This window comes from Eumetopias jubatus, unplaced genomic scaffold (assembly GCF_037043125.1).
Source record: "Eumetopias jubatus isolate StellerSeaLion01/CBP00866 unplaced genomic scaffold, mEumJub1_p1.0 scaffold_2, whole genome shotgun sequence".
In the NCBI taxonomy this organism is placed as follows: domain Eukaryota; kingdom Metazoa; phylum Chordata; class Mammalia; order Carnivora; family Otariidae; genus Eumetopias; species Eumetopias jubatus.
This window is the reverse complement of record NW_028274808.1, coordinates 167,779,256-167,803,181: the sequence shown is the minus strand read 5'-3', so window position 1 is coordinate 167,803,181 and position 23,926 is coordinate 167,779,256. Positions and strand designations below refer to the sequence as shown.

Sequence of the window (23,926 nt, the reverse complement as noted above, 5' to 3'; positions counted from 1 at the left end):
AGCAATCTGTCCAGCTGCCAAAGAAAGGTAGAGAATCAACTCAAGAAAGCAAGCAACACCGTCAGGTCTCCAAAGAGACCAAGAGAAAGGAAGACAGAGCAGGGACAGCATCCGGTCTTCCTTCTGGTGAGCTTTTACAACCTTGCTCTGTAGGGGGCACAGCGGTCCCACCACAAGTACGTGAACATCCTTTGCGAGGCCTGATCTGAAAGTGAGGCGGCCATGAGGCCCCCACCCTGAAGCAGCTGGAAAGCTCGGCGGGCCTCACGGACGTGCATGCACCTTTAGGAGAGGAGACGGCACAGTATCTCCTCAGATGCCATGCCGCACCCCCGGTGAGTGTCAGCGTCTGGCTCAGGCAGTGGGGGGACACACACACACACACACACACACACACACACACACACACGGCAGAGAATGTCGTGGACACCTGACCCCCCCCCCCCCCACACACACACGGCAGAGAATGTCGTGGACACCTGACCCAGGGCAACTGGTCTTAGGCCACACACACACGGCGGGGAACATCGTGGACACCTGCGGGCCCACAGAGGCAGTGGGGACACACACACACGGCGGAGAACGTTGTGGACACCTGACCCAGGGCAACTGGTCTTAGGCCCCGGGCCCAGGAGACGCATTCGAACTGGCCGTGCAATGCATCTCCACAGTTTGTACGTAAGGAATGCTCCCAAAGACAGTAGTAATTTCACAGATGGAGCTCAACCAATTAAATGGGAGAAAACCAGTGAACTTAGCTAGAGCTTGTAGTTCAAGGGAACATGGCTGGGGGGGGGGGCAGGAGGGAGGGGCGAAGCAGCAAAACAGTTGGGATGAAACATTTTCATCAGAGACAACAAGAAACAAAAGTTTATGCAAATTCGAAAGATCTACTCAGAGAAAGACCCTCACATTTCAGAGCAATTACAGACAAGCCCATTGCATAGTTGTCAGAATGGCCTTGAAGCTGTATGTATACAATTCCAGAACATCTGGTCAATTCAGTGAATACCATCAGTCACACCATTTGTTTGGTCTTCAGTGCACCAAACAACTAAGTGATTGAAATGCTCATTGCTCAATCCATCACCCTGGCATTGGCGTCAACAAAGTCTGAGGGAAGGCTATGGAACCTGTGGGTCTATGAACCTATGAAATCAAGCATTTAAAAAGGGTTTTGGATCTTTGGAGGTTTCTTGACTGACATAATGAAAACTTACTGTTTGTAAACTCCAGAGATCATGTCATGCCTTTCTGATCAACATGGCAGAATTTTTTTTTTTTTTTTTTTGCGGGGGGGGTTCCTAAAATTACTGAAAAAACCCCAGGTGATTTCCAAAGAATCATTGTCTAGCAGGGACCTCTTTTCTCTTTTTCATACAGACTTTGTCCATGTTGAGACAGCACAGTGTCACTTATCCTACGTCTTTGCTGAAAGTATGAATTCAAGTCTTTGGAAAATATAAAGACAACTTATTTAAAGACGATGTTTGTTCATTGTCCCTTACAGTAACTCCGTGTCTCTATCTCCTCTACTCTACCCCAGTCTTCTGTGGGAACCAGCTCTGTTCAGGAAGCAGAGCGTACGTGAAGGTTTCAGACAGGTGACCAGCAGCTCACCTATTGTTTTCACCCTCACTGTCTAGCTAGGAATCAATTCAATGCAACTGTGGTTTTTTTCTTTTTATAATCTGAAAGCCTGTTGTAGGTTCCATAGACTTCCCCAACAACCCTACAATGGATTTCTATTTGGGAACTGTGGCAGTAGGTCAGAGACTTAAGGTTTGAGATGTGTCAAGTCTGGCAGAAGGACATGCTTTGGACTCTCAGTTGATGGTAACCGGACATTGACAACTGGAACCAATGAGAGGACCAGCTGCTACAGTGTCCAGATTTTGTCCACTAATCCCCAGACCCATCCTGAGAATTTTTATTGAAGACCTCATCCTGGGAAGCCTGGTGATCGATCCCTTCGTAAAATGAGCCACCATTGTGCAGGAAAGTCCCCACTGCCCGCCCCTGCCGGGCATGCCCCACGGCGTCGCTGAACACTTTGTTGATCTGCTCCTCCGAGGGCATCCACCAGTCTGGGTTGGAGGTACAGTGCATCCTAATGAATTCTGTGGGAATACACAACAATAAAAAGAGAGAAAAACAGCTGGTTTTTGCAGAAGATGATGAACAGGCTGCTTACACATTTACAAAAGCTCTATAAGAAAAGCTTTATGGGAAATCCAATGTAATGTTATGATGATGTCACTTCTTAGACTCAACTAATTACGTGTAAGCCTTCTACTCATGTGCAAAAGTAAAAATCATGTTAAGTGAGGTGATCCTCCTAAGGAACATTTGCTATTGAAACGAAAGGTAAATCTGATTTATAAGATGTACTATACATCACGCTTAGTAAAAGTTATGGCGTACATTTCAAACCTATGTCAGTATCTGCTCACATTTTTAGAATGTTCACTATTTCTGGAAACAGCAAATATCATCAGTATGGTATTCTTTAACCAGCTACTAATTTGTAGATTAAGTGCAGTAAGAGAACAAAATCTCAATGGCCGAGAAACTGCCTGAATTTTGGTCAGAAGAGATTTCCATGTTTTTAACATGTATTATAGGTCATACTTATTTCTCCAATTGGGATATCCGCACATGTACTGACAAATACTTCTTAAATGAGATTTCCTCTAAAGTATTTAATTTCACCAGAAAGCAATTGGCATGCCCGGAAGGGTGAATGTATAAAAAGGAACTCAGACTCCAATGAAACAGACTCAGCCACCCTCTGGGTTGAGCTCACACGATCCTTTCTTCTGTTTTCTCCGGGCATCGGGGCACATACATAACTCCTACCTAACTATTTTAATATGGACACTTGTAAACTGAAGTGAGCATTTTGGAAAAAGTTCTAAGTCAAACTCTGTTATTTTTGCACAGCTGACTACAAAATAGTCCAAGGTGACTATTATTTACACACAGTTTCTTCTCCAACAATGCTCCCTCTACAAGACAACAGGTCTGGTCGCAGGACTGGATTTGTCTGAAATGACTGCGTGAAATCCCGGCCCTATTTGCCCTTAGGAGAAGCTGAAGCTCTTCGAGTATTTGGACCCCAACAATCTCATAAATTGAACCGTGCCCTTCTCAGCAGGCAGAATCTAGCTTAGCAGAGAAGCAGGGGTATCCCCTTCGATTATGTGCCTGAGGTGAGAGCCTCACTAGCCTCACCGGAGTCCCAGCCCTGGCTGCCTTACTCAAGGGAAAGAACAGTGTTCATTCAGCAACTCATCCTGCAAAACTGCCAGAATCAGATGGCTTAGCCTACAGTGCAGGCCTGGGAAGCACTGAAGGATAACTCCCTATTCCTCTTCTGTCCCCCTCCCATCCCTACTGTATTCTGTAAGTGTCTAATAACTGTTGTAGTTTCCCTCTGTCTGGATCCCCCACTCACATCAACACAAGGAAATACAGGCTAGCGGATGAGGACGCTGCGACCCTGGGACTCAGAGCAGGTGCTGCTATGTGACACCTGTCAACTTCCACTCTCTCCTCGGCATCTGCTGCTGAGATAGGACTTTCTCGGATACTGTGGTAGACTATTAAAAGCTCATTCTGTTGCACAGACAGGACGCATCTTCACAGGCCCTCTTCCCTCTAGGGTCAAACCACCTGCAGGATCGGTCAGCCTGGAGTCTGGTTCCATTGCAAACTGTTTTCCATCACTAAGTGTCCAACAGTCTGACGTTTCCTCGGCTGTTCTAATCTTGCTCACCCAACACGGATGTCCACCCCGGGAGTCACCAGGTCTGAGGCTTTATGAAAGGAATCCCATCTGGGTCACAGGAAGGCCCTAGGAGTTCAGCTTTTGGGACAAGCATATACATGTTTGGATCAGCCACCCCTGACACAGACCATTGCCGTTTTTTGCCTCTTGATTCTCCACCCAAGGGTGGGGGGGGTGCTGTGGGTGTGGTGCCAGGTGAGGCAGGAGCTGGAGGATACAGATGCTGATTAGCCCACCTGGACTGTGTCAGTGTCACAGAGGTCAGACAACGTTCTCAGGGCAAGGCACGGGTGCACTGGGAGGTATGTTAACCTCTCAGTTTCACTCACTTGCTGCTTAAAATGTGAAATGTTGAATAAGAATTTCTGGAAAGGGACACCGTTGTGAGGCCCCTTGTCCTGACTCCCCTTATGGGCCCCAGGGCAACTTCTTGGAGTACAGTGTTCCCAGGAGAGCCCCAAGCTCACAAACGCCTCTGTTACTCTTGGTGAGTAACTGTGTCAGCTCTGATGATGTTGAGGAATAAAGGAAACTATGGCTAGTTTGCTAAGACAGACCCTGGAAATTTCCATCACCCACTGTTAGTAAGTGAATCTTCAGACTGGCCGACAGAGGTGCTCTGGAGCACCTGTGCCTAGTTGATAGGGGTGTTTTCATTCCAGTTGGTTCTCTCAAGTACGGGCCACCTGCACTAGAATCACCTGGGGTGGTTGTGATGAGCAGCAATGCACGCCTCTCCCACTCCCACTCCCGATCTGCTGAATCAGAAGCTTGGGGTGGGCCCGAGGAATTTCAGCTGCTAACAAAACCTCCATGTGCCTCAGGCACGCTAATGTTGCAGACTACTGTGGGCATCCCAGGAGGGGATGTTGGAGTGTCCTTTCTGTACACGAAGGCCTTATCAGTAATAGTGTCTCCTCACTGTGACTTCCTTGCCAGGAAATATTTTGATCCCTGTCCGGAGTAAATTATTAAGTTTTTCCAACCAATAAAATTACTATTGAAATACACAGGTTAATACTTGAGCTTTTTGATATGAATTTTTCAGGTGTGAACAGTGTTCCTGTTGGCACTAGAATGCTTCTACTTGTCTAAAAGGCTGTGTTTTTATTTGCACCTGCTGAATCAACTGTATACCTCTTAATTCTTCCTTCTCATCCTCTGCCTGGCCTACCACAGTGTGGATCAGCTGCAAAGTAGTCAGCTGTTAATACTGATGAAATGGTATCATCGAAGCAATATTTTTAAGGTAGAGATTTAAAAAAAAACTAACAGAATAAAGTCTGGCTGGGCAACAGATACTTTAGGCACCCCAATATTAAGGAAAATTAACTCTAAATAAATATAAGGAGTTGGGGGCAAGCCCTCTTGAGAAGGTAGCTGGGGGAGTGGGGGGCACGGGCTGCAAATGGAAACGGGAGATCTGCTTTTCCTAATTTTTAAAAAAATTCCACCCCTTCCCTTCCTCTGTGCGTTTCCCCATGCTCCAGTTTTGCTGGAGGTGGCCTTCTGTGGCAGCAAAGAAAATCTGAATTTGAAGCGTGAAACATGAGGTGCTATGTGATGCTTATGGGCCATTCCGTGAGAACGCCAAGGCTAAAGCAAACGAGGAATTTTTAAAGAACTTCTCGATACCAAGTAGATGGGCCACATGAAGCCTATAGAGGTCTCAGCGGGAAAAACTAAAATACAGTCAAGGCTGGACACTTGCACGGGGGGAACCACAGCCAATGCGGTGAAATGAGATCACAGATGGTGACACTGAGCGGAAGGATGCAGTACCTCGGAGGCATGTTACTTTAACTGGATCCAGAGGGCGTCTTTCAGGACCTGTCTCTCCTGACTGCACTGACCTTTTCCTTTTCCCAAGGCCGCATGAGTACTTAAGCTCATCGGTTGTGAAAACAAATCTGATGAGGTATCGAAGGAGCCGCCTCCCGTCTTTCTTGGAAGAATTTACAGCCTCGTCCCACTGTTTGCTCGTTATGTAGACAGGATAGTTGTTCAGCAGCTGCTTGCTCCCCTGGAAAAGCCAAGTATTTTCTCATTACCTATTTAGCCAGCCCGCCGGCCAGGCAGCCAGCCCGCGAAGGCGATCTCCATTTCAAAGGCAAACATGCTTTTTAACCAAGTGGCTTGGCTGACAATGAACCAGGTATTGAAGAGCACAGGTAATTGCTCGCACTCAGAACGGGCACTTTTCAAATTACATTTGCATTTTCTATAACAAGAGCCAATGAGGTATAATGAACACCTTTGAAAGAGGAGCTATTTATAACTTGCATTTTAACAGGTAGGTTAAAATGTGTCAAGATCCAATGACAGGGAACACTATTTAAATATAACCCGTAACTTTCCCTTTCAATCTATTAAAATATGCAAAAATGACTTTGAAGAGTGTGATCAAACAGGTCTCTTCATCCTCTGGTTGGCGGTTAAGTATTTTTAGAAAGGATGCTGGTGGTCTATTTTCGTAAGTTACTACTTGTGTTTAATTCACCTAACACCTGATAGCCATTGCATAATGGTGGAAACAGCATTAAAAAGTGAACTTTAAAGGGGCGAATTGCGAACCCCCCAAAATCATCATTAATAATAATGCCAACCAGGTTTCCTCAAATGATAGCTTCTGCAAATGCCACTATGTCAACTCAAAATTTTTCTTCCTTTTCATCTTCTTAATTTATGTCTGCTATAAAATTCCCAGGCTCAGTAGCTGCAGTGGGACTAATTACAGGAATTTCTGTAACATTTATAAGCCATGTTTAGTCAATTCCACCTACACAACAATTACTTTAGTTCTGGTTGTCCATAAAATTCTACAGTCCAGGACAAATTAATTAACCCATGATCTCAGTTTTAATGTACTCCTTCCCTAGTAATTAAGGTGTACAAAATAAAGAAGGAAAAACTCATCCAGTTTTACAACTCTGCAAATTTACTACAGGTGATAAATTCAGCACCGTTTGGGGCTGATAGGGTTCTGTTTCAAACAGTGCTGCTGGTGAAGCACTGAGGAGGCAAACGGCCCAGGAACCAACAGGGAAGAGGCAGCCAGCTTGTGCTCTGAGGCGGCTGTGGAGTCACACCCACACAAAGTCACCACCACGGTGTTCACACTTCTTTCACCTAGCAGCATGTGATTCGGTTTCCTTCTTAAGGGAGGCAGTTGAGGCACATGGCTTGTGCTTTGAATTTACAACAGCTGGAGTTTGAGCTGGATGTTGGTTCCGGGTCTTATTTGTGTTTCTTGAGCAAGTGACTTCAACTGGTTGGACCGAAGCTTCCCTGTTTGTAGAACAGGTAGAACTAAATTATCATGGGTTTAACATGTCAGTATGTGGGGGCAGAAACCTACCCTTGGCTCTGGTGCTATCAATGATCAAAAGGTGGGCAACAGCCCAGAGGTTCCAAAGGGCCCCTCCGCCCAGGCTGCTGTTGGACAGCAGGAGGGGAGAGTCAGAGTGTGGGGGTGTGCGGGGGTGGATGATGGGAGTCTGTGGTGGTGCAGATGGAGAAGCGAGGAGGAAGGAAGGAGAATCCGGGGGGTCAGGAAACCAATTCAGTAAGCCAGGCTGTGGGGGACTGAGGAGTCAGGGTGACCCCCAGGTGAGATGGTGATGTCCTTCCCAAAGACAGAACAGATGGTCGCAGCAGGGAGGAGAAGGCAGACAGCAAGGAAGAGAATTCTGCTTCCCATGCACAGGAGACTGCTGTGGGTTCTGCCTGGGGTTGGAGAGAAAACTGGGGTAGGGCTGGGCATTCAGAGGCCATGGCGTGAGTTCGAGGGTGCAAGGGCATCCCACTCTTGGTCAGGAAAGGAAGGGGTTGCGGGGGTTCTCATTCGTTGAGCCCTGAGTCCTCAGGGCAGCTGGGGGGGGGGTGCGGCTAGGGAAAGTGGAATCCAGGGCTGGTTGTCTCAGACCACAAACTGTGTCAAGAGTATTTCTGCGGAAGAACGTTACTAATAACTGTCACCATTTACAGAGCCAGGGACGCACAGCCCGAGGCCAGCCCCAGGCGCCCGGCAGCCCCAGCCTGTTGGCCCCTCACAGGAGGCGCCACTGGGTGCACCTGCAGAGCTGGGCTGGGGGGCGGGCCTGCGACCAGCGACTCGAGTCTACACCGCAGCTCTTTCTGTCAATGCAAGGAGAATAATCCCAGCTTGCAGGTTTGTGGTGAGGAAACCACGCCGTCTCCCCACCTGAAGACGAGCCCACGAGGGCGGGGGTTTTCAGTCGGCTTTACTTGATGCTCTACTCTCAGGGCTAAGAACAGTACCCTACACACGGTAGGTGCAACAAACGTTTGTCGAACGACCACTGCAGTAGACACTAGCGTGGCCAGCACGAAGCACACACTCAGTAACAGTGGCTACAGCCAAGAGTTCTTTTTTCTTTCTCTCTCTCTTTTTTTAACTGCTATAGCCCTGGGACATTTGGAGAGCTTCTGATGAGTATTCATTGGCAAAGTTAAAGAACTTCAAGGAGAACGACGACGACAAGGGACCATTAAAAAAGGGGTACTGGGGACAGAAGGCTTCTGCCAATCCTTAAGACCATCCTCTCAGTTAGGGTTCTTGTAAGTCCACCTGTCAGCCTTAGAAAAGGGGACTGAACAGCTGGTTGCTAAATCTTCCATTTAATGTTGTGCAAGTAATTTTTAAGATTTTATCTACTTGAGAGAGAGAGAGAGAGTGAGAGCGTGCGCACAAGCAGGGGGAGGGGGAGAGGGAGAGGGAGAAGCGGACTCCCCAATGAGCAGGGAGCCCATCTCGCCTCGGGGCTCCATCCCAGGGCCCTGGGATCATGACCTGAGCTGAAGGCAGATGCTTAACCAAATGAGCCACCCAGGCGCCCCTAATGTTGTGCAAGTTTTAAAAACAGCTTTCCCTTGGGTGTCTGAGCTCATTGGGCAAGCCAGGATTCCCACAGCAGTTTGGCCAAGGATGTTAAATCCTTTTCCAAGGTCTGACAAGGCAAAAGCAGAGCTGGGAACCTGGTCCCTGAATTCAGAGCTTGCCCCAAAACCAGAGTTGAGTCTGTTTCCAGATAACAGGTGCCTGAGATGAGGGAGCTCATAGCCCAAGAAAGAAGCTTTCTCAAATCCTTAAAAAGAATCCACTTATACAGAAGAGCTGAATAGCTCTCCATAAAATGAAGCTCTCCATAAGTGTAGAAATACCATTTGGAGGTAATTTTCTTTAAGAAAAAGGAAAAGAAAGAAAAAAGTCATTCTCAGCCCCAAACAACTCAAATGCTTCCTGTGTTATGGATGAGATTTACCACACTATTTTAGCATAGTTAATAGAAATAAAAAGTGATCAATAACACTAATAAGAAAATGCCCAGGGCGCCTGGGTGGCTCAGTTGGTTAAGCGACTGCCTTCGGCTCAGGTCATGATCCTGGAGTCCCAGGATCGAGTCCCGCATCAGGCTCCCTGCTCAGCGGGGAGTCTGCTTCTCCCTCTGACCCTCCCGCTTTCATGTGCTCTCTCTCTCTCATTCTCTCTCTCAAATAAAATAAATAAAATCTTTAAAAAAAAAAAAGTACATTTAAAAAAAAAAAGAAAATGCCCATGTGCTTGAAATAACAGTAAAAATAGTGTAATGATGATGATGATGGGTAATAAAAGTTTAAATATTCCTATCCAGAGGAAATGTAGATATGTCCCCTATTTTTGTTTTTATAGAATTCTGATTGCATAGTCTCTTCAATTAGCCACTAACAGGTTATTAAACTCTGATCTATGTGTCACTTTGAAAAAAACAAAATGAACCACTCTCATTTAACGTATTCACAGACTCATAAATGGAAGACCTATGTATGCATTAGTATTTAAGTAACTTCTGAATTACTCTTATTAGGAACAATGTGTTCTGTCAGCACAGAGAGGATGTGGCAATCAGGGAAAGCTTCTTGGAGGAAGTGGGCTTTTTGGAAGTGCTTTTTTTGTACAATAGAAACGTCAAGTTCAGAAACGTGGACCCTGTTCTAGGGAGCAATGAAAGGATTTTAAACATGTGACATTCCTTTTGGATCTGTAGTTTAGAAAATTAACCTTCCAGTGTGGAGAAGAGAGAAGAATCCTTTCTAACAGTCCAGGTACAAAGTGTGAGGAAGGAGGTAGAGAGGAGAGACTACTCAAGGTGGCTGTAAAACAAGCAGATGTCAGGAGGAGGAGGAAGAGGGAGGAGTCCGTGATGCCTGAGAAATTTCTGCCTGGGGTTGGAGAGAAAACTGGGGTAGGGCTGGGCATTCAGAGGCCATGGCGTGAGTTCGAGGGTGCAAGGGCATCCGACTCTTGTCAGGCAGTTGGACAGAGCGGCAGGGAGTTGGGGACTGGTAGCCCAGCTCCCGATTTGGGACTTGTTAACCTGCACGTAGCTGGTGTTCAGAGAAAGAACATAACTGGGCAGAGAAGGGCAGTGGACAGCGAGGGAAGGGGATGAAGGGTGGCACTCTGGACAACTGTGGATGCAAAACTCCTTACCGCACAAGAAAAGGACGGGGAAAAGAAGAAGAGTCCTGACACTGAGGCGAAGAGAGAGCATGGAGAAGGAGAGCGGGGTCCTGGGGAGGACGAGGGCAGGAGGAAGGGCCCCGCACTGCACAACTGGGGAAGTCACCAGGACCACTCGCAGAGGACTCTGGGAAGCAGTCGAGGTGCAGCCAGATTACGGGGGGGGTGGAAGAGCAAGTGGAAACTAAGAGTGGAGTAACAGACCAGTGTTTCAAGTGTTCAATCCCTAAGAAAAACGAGGTCACGGTTCTGTAAGTGCCTTCGACAACAGGCCCTGGGGACACACGTGGGATGAAACCTGCGTCCCACCTTCACGGAGCCAGATGCGTCGTGGGGCAGAGTGAAGTGCTGACAGAGGATACGCCGGGGGGCGGAAGGAGGAAGAAAACACGATGATGGAGGGACGGAGGGAGCATCAAACGCATGCCTGCTTTCAGGGTGGGAAGACTGGAGCGTGTCTGACCCAGTAACCCGGTGCACAAGGCGGGGAATGACCAATGGCTCGGCGTTCTGGGGGGGGGGGGGCAGCGGAGGTGGAAGCACAGATGTGGGTGGGTGGCGCGGCTTCCTGGGTGGGGGCACCAGGTGTGCAGGAAGGTAGACATCAGTGCGGCGGAATCCACCGGATTGAGTTCAACTTGGTATCGCTTACTTTTTTGCTGAATTCAAGGGGGAGGGTGGTGGGACTAGGGATGGGGGCTGGAGGAAAAGAGCAGAGACCTCTGAAGTAGCTTCTCCAAACTTCAGGTGAACGGAGTCACCACCTCACCCGGAGGTGAGAGAGCTTCAGTGCGCACCAGACTGATGCCACCTTTTCCATCCTCTGGCCTCTCTTATGTGCAGAAATGTGGAAAGGAGTGTGTTCTCGTATTTCTTCGGCTGCAAGGCATGGAATGAGGGTGGGAAGAGCAGGTGGGCAGCTGGATCTATGAAATGGTATGCACGAGGATGGAGCCTCGAGATGATTTTAACTAGACACAGGGAGCGTCGAAGGATGTGTGAGGACGAGATGAGAGAGAGGGTCAACGGCCTGCCCTCACCAGCATGAACAACTCACCTTGCCAAGTGCAGGAAGCTTAACTACGTGAAAAGAACTTATCTATTGTTATCAATGCAAGACGTTTCTAACCCCAGCAATTGCTTCTTCCACTGGATTTAGGTTCTAAAGTCCATAAGATAAAAGTAACACATATTCAAAACTGAGTCTTCAGAATCTTATAAAAATGTGCCATGTTTCCACTGACCTACCATTCCCAGCAGAACAGACCATCTCTCCTGCTCTTTGGAAGAGACTGTGGTTGCTTCTTATTGAGGTCCAGAGGAATAAATGTTCTGGAGCCCCAGTGTCTGGAAGATATCCATCTAACACAGTGTGGGAGGTGCCTGAGAGCAAGGGGCTTTCTGGAACCCTGGCTCTGCCAGAGAAGGGCAGGTTGGTGCCTCCATTTCAGCCGCTCTCCCGAAAGAATGCCGCCAGACTGGCCTCCACCATTTGAACTGCTGTTTCTTTGTCTCCCCCTCTTGGCGCACAGCGTTGAATCCTGGTGAGTTTGGATACGTGCACGCTCTTCCTCCACGGTGTATACACGCACAGCTAATAAGAGGCACAAACCTCAGGGAGTCAAAGCTGTGTCCTGCTAGCCAATCTGCTCGGGGGTATCCGCATATGCCATCAAGAAGCTTCGTCTCAAAGAAATTCCTAATGGAACCACATAGATACCTTTTTGCTAGAAACCTACCTCGGTTGGCTGGTCGGCGGGCTGAGGGACCAGGAGCTGGTTGTGGTGCTGCAGCACGGTCTTCAGGTAATCTAAGACGGTCTGGCAGGGCACTGCGTGCAAGAGATGACAGGGATTACACATTAGCTATCCCGTGACAAGCAAATGAAAAGCTTTAAGGTTTAAAAAGAGTTTTGATGGAAACTTCTAAAAAAAAAAAAAAAGACATATTTTCTAAAGAAAATAGAATCTTCTTTCTTTTGACATCCGTAGTTATTTCAGTTTGTAAATACAGAACAGATGCTAGCTACGGTTTGGGGAGAATTTTTAGGGCTCAGCACAATTCACTGAAAACTTTCAAGTCATACTCACTCTAAGATGAATTTGGGTCAACAATAAGGAGGATCAGTGCACCACTCACAGAAGAGACGTTTTCTTGTTTTCTTTGACTCAAGTTGTAACATTAGCACCCAACGATGCTTTTTAAAATCAAGGTACTGCAAACTAATGTTTCACCAGTTTTAAATCAATAATATAATACTTGTTTTTAATGACAGATTCATTCCTAAGTTCTGCAGCAAGCAGGAATGCTGTGCAACATAAACCTGCTTCCCAACGTGGATACAGGTGCCCAGAGTACTTACCGAGCCAGCCCAGTGCAGATTTGGTTACTGTGTCTTCTGTTAACTGTTGCACTAATTTTCTGAGGCTTAATCTCATAGATTCATTGAATAATTCCAATAAAACTGAACAGATACTAACCCAACATGGAGCCTTGACATTTTTGTACCACTGCATAAATAATTCCTACATCTTAAGATTTATATTAGAGCCCTTTCAGGGGTAGTATTAACTAATTGCTTTTAAAGGTCTTGGTAGCTTAGTTAATAACCTAATTTATAGGAATTATTGCCACTATCAGTCTCAGCTGTGGGTTTTCTTAGGCTGTTTTTGTCACATTAAAGACAATAATAATGATTTAACCTAAACTCCAAATTTAAAGTATCACTGCCTACCTTCTGCACTTTTTCTCATTTTTTTTTTTTAAAGATAGCAAACATCAGTTACCATCTTTATCCACACTGCTAAAAGCTTTGAATTTTTTAGGTGACATCACATTGTAACATAACAAATCAAAATGTACATCAACATCCTTTTGAAGAATATGAATGATAGCAAGTAGAAGTAGCTTAGGAATTTTTTCTTCTTGCCAAAAAAAGTATTTTCTTAAATAACCATCCTTCTGGACCTGTGTCTTACAGTCCTTGAATACAGTCTTCAAGTTGGGGAAGCATTTGCTGAACAACCACAAAGTCAATGAAAAGAAAACACACATGTTATCAGTTCGGAGTAGGCCTTTTGTCAAACCAAAGTTCAATAAAACCTGTCAAGTACCTCTAATTTCACCAGCCCTTCCCGGGCACACTCCCAGCCCTGATCCTCACAAGGCAGAGGCCTCCAGGCCCCCACCCAGCCCAGGGCAAGGACAGATTCGGAACGTCACCCCCTACTGGGGCTGTCTGGAGGGCTGCCTAGATTTCTACATGGGAAGCTGTATAATCAAATGAAACACTTTTAGTGAAAAAAAAAATTCAGTCAGTGTGGAAAGTAGAGATAGTGGTGTCTATTTAAGAGGGAAGAAAGTGGAAGGAAAGGCAGTATCCTGACCCACAGCTATACTTCTGGGAGAAGCGCTGGACACCGAGAAGAAAATCGTGGAAAACCTCCCATTCTCTTGCCCTGCTGTCCTGTCAACCTACAGTTCTGTGGAAGCGCCGTGGACTTTCCCAGGGGACACATGGGGCCCTCGGAGACGGGGAACAAGGGGCCTGTGCTTCCTGCAAGATTCCTGCAGTCCAGGGCAGACACCGCTCCTCTGGCTTTCAAGGGATGAGAGAGTGAAGGTCAGGGCTTCCAGCAAAAGAGCAGCGGGATCCTCAAGGAGCTGATTATGCCCCAGATGCATTCACATCTAATTGCCTCCTCATGCACATTCTGAATATTAAGCAAGTCACTCTTGCCGATGGAAAAGCTACCACCTCAGACCCACTGGGCGGGTTTCATTTGTTCACGTATGCATTCTGCAAAAGAAAGGCAGATACACCTAGCATGTTTAATGAGACAACACCTGAGGAGCCAAAAACTGTAAAAAGTTCTATTAAAGGGAAGGGAGAACAGAAAGGTACCCCCAAATGTCCCTAGTATCTATCCTGATTATCAATAACTATAATTTCCGCCCCCTCCCACCATATAATAGCATTTTAGAATGCATACCAGAGAATCCTGGAAAGAGTAGAGTAACTGGGAGGAAAAAAGCAAGTTAGTAAGATCTTTCGTGTCAATAAAGTCTGAGAGAAACGGGTTACAAATGCTCCACTGGGTATCTTAAGACATCTAGATGAATGTACGACTCTCAAAACCAGACAGGGCCCCTGGCCTGGACGGCTTGATGTCGTCACGGTCAGGGTTAGGTTCATTAAATCCACACAGACAGGGTCTTCAACACATTCTCAGACAGTACTAGTAAATATCAATTAGCTGACAAAAAGACGTGTAAATGGGTCCTAAAATAATTCTTGGGTACTTTTTTCTCCTCCATGTACTTCCTCTGACACTAGGAATGGTTTGATTCTGGGCAAGTTACTTAACCTCTCTTAGCCTCTGTTATCTCATCTGTAAAACAGAGAATAATTACCTACTGCATATAGTTATTGTGAAGTAATACCTGTAAAGCCAAAAGCAGCCAGTAAATACTGCCCAATGTAAGCTAGTCTCATTTTACGACTAGGAGTCTAGTGAATTCCTTGGAGGTCACTTAACTGACTTGGTTGCTGCAACTAGTAAGTAAGGGTCTTCCCAGGAAAAAACCACTCCAGGGCGCCTGGGTGGCTCAGTTGGTTAAGTGACTGCCTTCGGCTCAGGTCATGATCCTGGAGTCCTGGGATCGAGTCCCACATCGGGCTCCCTGCTCAGCGGGGGGGGTCTGTTTCTCCCTCTGACCCTCTTCCCTCTCGTGCTCTCTCTCATTCTCTCTCCCAAATAAATAAAATCTTAAAAAAAAATTGATCCAATTCCGTGTTTTTCCCACATTAAGGATGCTTAGGTCTTGAGTACCTAATTTTCACTGCAGATCATTACATTAACATCTTGGTCAGTTTCTCTAGCATTAGTTGTTCTACTTTGCTGTATCATTGTTTTTAAAGACTCACAAAATACACCACCTACGATTTTAAAGGGAGACGGAAATTATTTACTGCCCTGATGACCATGCCATCTGTGCGCTTGTCTCATCTTTAAGTGTCCTTTTCACGCCATGTCTGTAAAGTCTAAGCTCCTGACTGTAAATACGGAGAGACAGATGATGAGCTTCCAGTAGTGCTCAGCCTTACAGAGGCACAGTTATGCTTCCGATTAGGACACTGTCCTGTCTCCGTGTAATTTCACGGAAATGTGGAGATGCCACAGCATGCTTGACACTGGGCTCGGATTTGGGACACACATGACGTTGGCTTCATCTCTGTCCTCAAGGAGCTTCCATGGCTACATGGCCTGCCTCTCCTCCTATCAGGACACCCAGGAGAGATGGAAAGAGTACAAATACACGCATAAAAACCTCCCGATACTGACTTTCACAGAAGTATGCATGACGTACAATGGAAAGTGATGAATTCTGCCTGGGAACTGGGGGAAAGAGTTTGTTACAGAGGCAGGTGTCTCCTGAACTGGGTCCTGAAGGAGGAGTAGGAGTTTTTCAAGTCGGGAGAAGGAGAATATGTTCTTGAATGGGGAGGAACAGCAGGAGTAAGGGAAGACCAGAAGCCAGTGTCAGGCTGCTCAGGAATCACCAACTGTCCACTGGGGTTGGAACACTTGGTATTTGGTGGGAACTGGGAGTCGAGTCTCCAAAAGCGGACAGGAAAAGATTGAGGTAACGAAGGACCTCATGTGTCATAATGAGTGCTGGAACTTACAGACCATGTGAATGAAGCCTTTAGAGGCTTATCAGCAACAGACGATCTGGGGCTTTTCAGCGGGGAGAAGCTGGAGTCTGGGAGGAGGTGAGTGTCTATGCAAACGTCCATGCTGAGATAGGCCGGGATGAAAACAGTGGGGAGATGAGGAACCCAAAGTGATGGGCATCTGAGAGGTGGAGTCCAGAAGGAGCTGACATGATGTTAACGCGTTATGGCTGGATCTGAGGTTGCTAACCTGGGTAACTGACTGTGTTCTGACCTCCTTACACAGTAAGACTACTACTTATAATCTAAGAAAACCACTTGAGATTTCTGTATTACTGGGCGCAGGACAGTTTCCCTCTCTCTGTTCCTGAACATTGCTATTTATTGAGCACTTACTGGCAGACCTGGGAGGCACTCAGTTGCTAGTTAGTGAACTTAACATTTCCAACATTCCAACAGTATCATTAACCTCACTGTACAGAAAAAAGAAACAGGCTCAGAATGGTTGAGTGACTTGCCAAAAACCACAGGTAGTAGCAAATAGCAGAAATCCAAAACCAGGTTTGACTCTGAACCCATTCTCTTTCACCACAGAACAATGTCTCCCTCGATCTCACGGCCATAGCAAGAGTTGTGATGACTTTTACCAATTTCTAATAAAAAGAGCTCAATCCTGTACTCCTCTGTTCTTATCATTTGCTCCAAGTTCTTACTCTGAATATATTCTGAGTCATATATTAGAATCCCCACACTACACGTGGCCCTTATGCTTCTGAGGACCCGAAGCCGTCCTGAACGTTTCTCCACAGGCACTTGTGGGCACGGGTGGGCAGGGGGCTGGAGAGAGGGCCCCAGCACGGCTACACCGCACTCACTCCAAGGGCTTTTAGCTGTTGCAAAATTAGTTATCCAAAAACCTGACATTCCTGATTATCTTTTAAAAATCTTCTTAGGAAACGACAACTGTGGACTAACAGGATCAGAGCTGCATAATCCAAGGTGAGTTTTCTGGTTTGTACCCTCGAGTTAGTACAGTCGATCCTCGTTATTTGCAGAGTCCACGTTTTCCAATTTGCCAGCTTGCTAACGTGTATTTGTAACTGTCATGCCCACGTGTGTGAGGCTCTGGCAGGCATCTGCGGGTCACTGAAAACCCCGTGGCCCGATGCGCACGCTCCCCAGCTGAGGTCGAACAAGGGAACGCTCCCCCTGCTTATTTCAGCTCTCGCACCACAGCAAATGTTCTTTCCATGTGCCATGTTCTTCACATTTTTGTGCTTTTTGTTGGCGATTTCGCTGTTTAAAAGGGATCCCAAATGCAGAGCTGAAGGGCTGTCTAGTGCTTCTAAGTGCAGGAAGGCGGCGATGAGAGCAGGGAGAAAATGCGCGTTAGATAAGCTTCATTCAGCAGGAGTTACAGTGCTGCGGGCTGTAAATTCAGTTAATCCGACAACACTAGATATGAAATGAGGTCTCTTTGAACAAAAACATACATAAACATGCATTGATCGGTTGATAAAAAATGTGACCAGAGGTCCTCAGAAACCCAGCTCTGTATTTCCCGGAGTAGTGACGCCTCGGTATTCGCTAATTCAGTGTTGACAGTGACTTTATAGAAGGTAACTACAATGAACTGTGAGAATCGACTCTATTTTCAGGGTGAAAGGGGGTAATAAACTAGATCTAGAGTTAAGAGGCTTGGATAATAATCCTAGCTCTGCCACAGACTTGGCCTGTCCCGGCTTCAACCTGTTTGTCTATAAAGCGGGAATATTAATATTTGTTCGGGGTTCTGAAGATAAATTGAGATAATCATAAATGTGCTTTTTAAAAAGTAGAAAGTCCTTTAATAATGTCAGTAGTATATTTCTGTATATTTGGCACTTAAAACGCCTCAAGGTATTTTTAACAAGTCATAATTATTTTACTTTGGAAATTATTTTCTAAAATTACCATATTTTATGAATCTAAGACCCATATTTTTTCATATTTGCTTGTTCAGAGAGAATTCTAAGGGGCAGTTAAGATTCGCAGTATTTTCTTCTTAGTGGACAACAGAATACTGGTACGTCTTGCATTCGATGGGGTCTTAAATTAGATGACATGTGGTATTTGACATCCACCCTCCCTTAGGAGTTCTCTTGCCTTGTGCTGCTGACCATTAGCTTTCTAAACAAGTGTGCCGGCTCTAAGCTGATACTCCCTCCAGGAAGACATTTCCCCAACATTTTCCTTCTATTTTTTTATTTTTATTTTTTAAAGATTATTTATTTATTTATTTGACAGAGAGAGACACAGTGAGAGAGGGAACACAAGCAGGGGGCGTGGGAGAGGGAGAAGCAGGCTTCCTGCGGAGCAGGGAGCCCGATGTGGGGCTCAATCCCAGGACCCCGGGATCATGACCTGAGCTGAAGGCAGACGCCTAACGACTGAGCCACCCAGGTGCCCCATTTTCCTTCTTTTAATAAGGTCTCAGCTTTTCGTATTCTGGATCCAAATATTTCCTTCTGCGGCTTTTTACTTTTAACTTATCTTCATTTTCTTTTAAAAAATTTAAACTTTTCAACGGACTCTCTACCTTCTGGTGTGATACTCTAACACCAAAGAGTAAGTGCTAGTGCTCCTTCATCCACATCTGCAAATCACTGTGAGCAGGAAGTCAGAGGACAATTCTCCAGAAGCCCCTTGCTTGCATGTGGTTGACAATCAACAGGCCTTTGCTGACTCCTTGACAAAGAATACAGTAACCCAGGCCCTGTCAGGTGGTGCGGGAAGAGCAGCACCTTCCCCAACCTCTTTCTTTTTGGTAAGGTCTGCACTTTTTTGTCCCCTTTTATAGCTGCCCAGGTGAGCCAATTTCCCCCTGTATTCTAACAGGCTCACTGGAAGTCCCACTTCACGAACGGCTCCCAGGTACGAACGCTTTATTTCAGGAAAAAAATGAAAAATAAGAAAACCCAGGAATCTCAAAGTCATTCAACAGCACAACTCTGGAACAGCCGAGAAGGGACTAAAATCAGTGCCTCAGCTCTGACCTGGGCAGGCGTCCCTATCTTCTTGTTAACCCTATTTCCTCCGAATGCTACTTTCTCCTTTGTACTCATCCATCCTGCTGGGCTGTAAGGAGAGTAATCCCACAACATAAGGGTAGTTTCTACTACCAGAAGGTCCCAGGTACCCGGCCCTCCCATGGAAAGGCACTGGCCTTTAGAACAACAGAGGCCTGCTGGGGCTGTTGGGAAACCTTGACAATGCTTAAGAGAAAATCCATCCCAAACTATCCAGGAGAGCTACTGCTGGCAAAATACTCCTGTTACATGCAAAACCAGATGGCTTTTTACTTTTAACTCACCCTCTTTACTTGACCTATTTTATCTATCACTTGCTACACTTTTCTTCAAATGGCCGTCTAAAAATAATGAATCTCCCGCCCCCCAAATTCATAGCTAATAGAGTGAAAGGTGGATTCTTAGGTGATCATCCACAATCTGGTTTGTTGTTCAGCCAAAGATGGAGTTTGGGCAGTGTGGGCAAGGGGAGAGGAATGCCTGCTTCAAGTTTTCATTGTAAGCGACGCATTCAACTGGATGCCCAATACTAAGGCACCCCTACGTAACGAGTACATGTGTTAAGTAATCACAAATAAGCTAATCTTTCTTTCTTTTTTTCTTAGAGAGAGTGAGTATGTGTGCATGGGGGAGGGGCGGGGGGACGGAGGAAGAGAGAGCATCTCAAGCAGACTCCATGCCCAGCCTGGAGCCTGACATGGGGGTCGATCTCACGACCTCAGATCATGACCTGAGCTGAAACTGAGTCAGATGCTTAACTGACTGAACCACCCAGGCACCCCTTAAATAGCTAATCTTTCTTGAATTTTATACTATTTTTTTTCTATTCATAACTGACAGACTGACTTTCTTTTCTTTTTTATAAAGATTTTATTTATCTGAGAGAAAGAGAGAGCATGCACCAGCAGGGAGAGGGGCAGAGAGAGAGAGGGAGAAACAGACTCCCCACTGAGCAGGGGGCCTGACATGGGGCTCGATCCTGGGACCTTGAGAACATGACCTAAGCCAAAAGCAGACACCTAAACAACTGAGCCACCCAGGTGCCCCAACAAATTGATTTTTGTTTATATAGTTGGGTTTCAGTATGGATTATTTACAGCAACCATGGTTCTCCATGTGAAATGGCTTTTGATTGAAGTTCATGGAGGGGGCTGTCAACAGGGCTGGACTGTTTACCCTAACAGTGGTGACCACAGCCTAATTTCAACAAGTGTCATTCAATATCGGACCATCTAGAAGCCTCAAGAAATTGCAGCATTTCCATCTTTCTGGGAAACAGAGACAGTGATTAACGGCAGGTCAGCGATGAGTTATTCGGTACAGATTTGGGAAACGTGAGGAGGACTAAACCCCAAGGTTGTTTGGTATTTGCCGAGGACAAGCATTTAGGACTGGGAAGTAGACAATACCACTCTGGACATCTGTGTTACCTGTCCCTGCACTCTGAAACTCTGAGCCACAGTTCTGAATGGCTGATATAAGTATCTAAAATTCGTTGATCTCCAGGGCACTATTTTCTCCCCCAGGGAAAGAGGAGGATGGGGAGCAAGATGGAAAATACTCCTTTGGGGATAAAACTCCAAGTTAACCAACCATAATTTATGGAACTGTGAAAGCTGTAAAACCCCACAGTGTGTTAGCTGTAACCCACTCTCTCGGACTTGGGAGAACCCAGAGCAGCCCTGGTTCCCCTGCATTAAGTTCTACCCTGGGTCTCCTGCAGTTGCCGCCTGCTGGCTTGGAAAGACACCACGACCTTTTATCTAACCCCAGGGCTCAAAGGCAAAGGAAAAGAAAGGATTTACTTCACCTCCTCCTCATTCTCCCCCACAACACAATTGCACTACATCTAATTCCAAAATATCCTGAACCAAACCTCAGGTCTATTTGGGGGATGCTTTTAAATGAAAGGATGGAAGGAAAATAAATTTCTGGTTTGGCAATTCTTAACACTTGCTTTTGTTCTTGCTTTTGTTTTTGCTTTGTCTGTGTACTAATAAACAAGTGGACAGTATTCTTCAATATTTCCTTCTTTTTAAGTCAGCTGCCAGACTGAGTGGTTCAAAGACATTGAGTTAGGAAAAGAACATTCTATTTCTATTTATGTATCAGCCTTAAAATTTTTTAATGTGTTATATATATTTTATTTTGAACACACTATATTAGTAGAGTAGGACATGTATGTAATTAACCAATAAATGTGAACACTGGTGGGTACACGCTCAAAAATGTTTATTAAGGGGCTGCGTGATTAACGGGGTTTGAAGATTTTTTTCTAATGATCTTACTGTCTTTTGTAAGTCACGGACATGCAAGGATGAATTCAAAGATAGAAGCAAAATCGGTACTTAGGTAAAAACATGGCTTTGCAACCCAGGGAAGATCTTGCCATAAAGATGACTTTACTAACTCTCCAAATCTAGTGTCTCTAAGAGGCAGGAAATGCCTGTTTCGCCAGGGGCACAAACAGTTTGGGATCAGCTTAATTACTGGTCTGTCTCAGATCTATTCCTCTTAGTTTACAGTTGCTTACCAACTTTCAGGGGGAACCTGCATGCTAAACCGAGACTATGCCTGCAGAAACTTAGCAAGAATGGCAAGAAATTAACGGAACAGAAGAGACCACTTGCTCAGTACAACTCACGTACCCCCTCTGAAAGCATCATTCCATTTTACTCTCTATTACTAATAAAACACATATAATGAAGTCTTTAAAAATACAAAAGCTGCTTTTAAAAAAGAGGGTCACTTTTTGACGAAAACGGAGAGTCATGACGCTTGGCCTACTGCACTCTTCAGTCAAGTCTAGAATCACTTTTATATGGATAGAGACATCTTTAAACAGGACGGTGGTCTTCAGGCCTTGCCCCGACCTAAACATCAACAGGACAAGGCTAGTAGTTTGTCCTGAAATTTCCGTTTGGCACTGAAAGGCGAAGGCCACCCTGTGTGCATGTCTGTTTTTTCCCAACTTTTCTCCCTTGCTGGCCAAAATGAAAAATAGATACACATACCTACACACACACACACACACACACACACACACACACACACACACACACACAGAGCTGAGACAATGGGAGGAAGGATCTGCAGGCAGCTGGCAAGGAAAATGGCACAGTACCTGGGATGCTCTCTAATTTCCGTCTGAGCTCTTCATTTTCTTGTTGCAGTGAAATAACCTCCTGCTCCAGTTCTTGACATCTCGGACAGTAGCCTTCCTCTTCCTCCTCTTCCTCCTCCTCTGGCAGCGTAGAAGAGGATGGGTGACCATGGGATTCAGAGGTTGCCGGGGAGGTCCAGCCACCTAGTGTATGCACGGGGGAGGTTGACAGAGGATCCACGTCGGCCAGGTGGCCGTACTCACTGACCGATGAGGCGTTTGGAGTCGGGAAGCTCCCCGAGAGCAGGTAATTTTGTAGGGAGTCAGTGAAAACCCTCAAAAAGGCAGAAGTCTGTTGTTTCCTTTGCATATATTGCATGTCTACGTCTACGTTATCTGAGGTCTGACTGTGGACCCCTTTCCCGATGGGACACTGCTCCTGTCTTTCAGTATAACTCGAGCCTTCCTGCTTTACGCAAGAAATCATGGATTGGGAATGGTTGGAGTCCAGAAGCTTTCCTCCACAATTTAAGAGACTAAGAACTCGACTGCATTGCTGGGCAAAGGCATCCAAGATCATTCGACTCTCTGAAACACATGAAAAGACACATCAGAGTCGGATAGCCAAAGACTAGGGGTAAGTGCGGTCCTCAATGTTGAGCTTAACATTCAAAAATGTTAAAAATAGGTATTTTTACTCTTCGTCCCAAACTAAGGTGACAAGATAGGATGCATTAGCTTCCTGTCATTCTGTAACCAGAGGGGTGCCTGAAGAGTTACCCCCACCCCCTCACTCTGGGAAATGGCCGGACTGTGACTTTGGGCACCATACAGAGCTCTCCCTTGCTGTGGCATTAACTGGCCTGCACAGGTCTGAACTCACACCTTTGGCTTCATTAATATCCTTACTCTAATGAATCGAGCCAGCCACGGCAGACTCAATTCCTCATTGATAGGAGGGCTTACAGCAATCATTACTTCTATTTCTGGAGTGCCCTCATGCCCTTGCTATTAATCAGCTGATACAATCCCTGCCGAGAGTACGTTGCTCCCAGATGCAAACTGGAGAAAGATAAGTCCTTTTGAAGAGCTCACTAGACATCTAAGGTAAAACAAAGAGTGGCCTATAAGGCAAATGATGATGAGCCCAAAAGCAAAACTGTGTTATCCCACATCTGTGTTCACTATGCTTTCTTTTCATTTATCTGTGAACCTGGATTTCTTGTCAAGGCCAATGTTTAGGCCAATCTGTATTAAGTATCACGTGAAAAGCAGCAGTGCCTCTTCTTAGAGCCTCTTCCATTAGACTGCCACGTCTCTTAAAATGGCATGTGTCTAGAGTGGTGGTTAGTTCACAGAAACATATTCAAAAGCATATTAATCGTCAATCGATGAAAAGCAAAAACCAAGTGGAAAGCAATCAGTTTAGAAAAACAAGCAAAAACCCTTCAAATTGTGAAAACATGTTTTCATGTTGTCAAAGGGTCCTGAACATTCACCCTAAATGCAAATGTCACCAGGTACATTTTCTTCTTTCCTGACCACCACCCGGAATGGACTATTTATAAATACAAAGGGATACTTTATAAGGCTTACATAGAGGTGGTGGATGCCTCTCATTTCCTCTCCTCCCTACTCAGAATAATGGCCACAAACAAAATACTATAGATTTTAGATGCCGGTAACTATTTATGATAGAAATTTATCTAGCTACTTGTTGTCTCCGAACATGTTGATCAGCTGTTATTTTTGGGGGGGGGGGGAT

At 45.7% G+C, this 23,926-nt stretch overlaps 1 protein-coding gene across 1 annotated transcript in view; it reads right to left on the bottom strand.

The window, feature by feature from the left end:
• Window positions 1–1,902: 1,902 nt before the first annotated feature.
• The window catches only part of BEND4 (BEN domain containing 4), a 28,795-nt gene continuing 6,771 nt past the window's right edge, over window positions 1,903–23,926 (bottom strand). The window contains exons 2-5 of the mRNA XM_028088657.2: window positions 22,183–22,749; window positions 12,053–12,144; window positions 5,573–5,813; window positions 1,903–2,120 (exon numbers count right to left, since the gene is read on the bottom strand). Of these exons, the coding sequence (XP_027944458.2) occupies window positions 1,903–2,120; window positions 5,573–5,813; window positions 12,053–12,144; window positions 22,183–22,749 (1,118 nt within the window). The remainder of the gene's footprint in view (window positions 2,121–5,572; window positions 5,814–12,052; window positions 12,145–22,182; window positions 22,750–23,926) is intronic.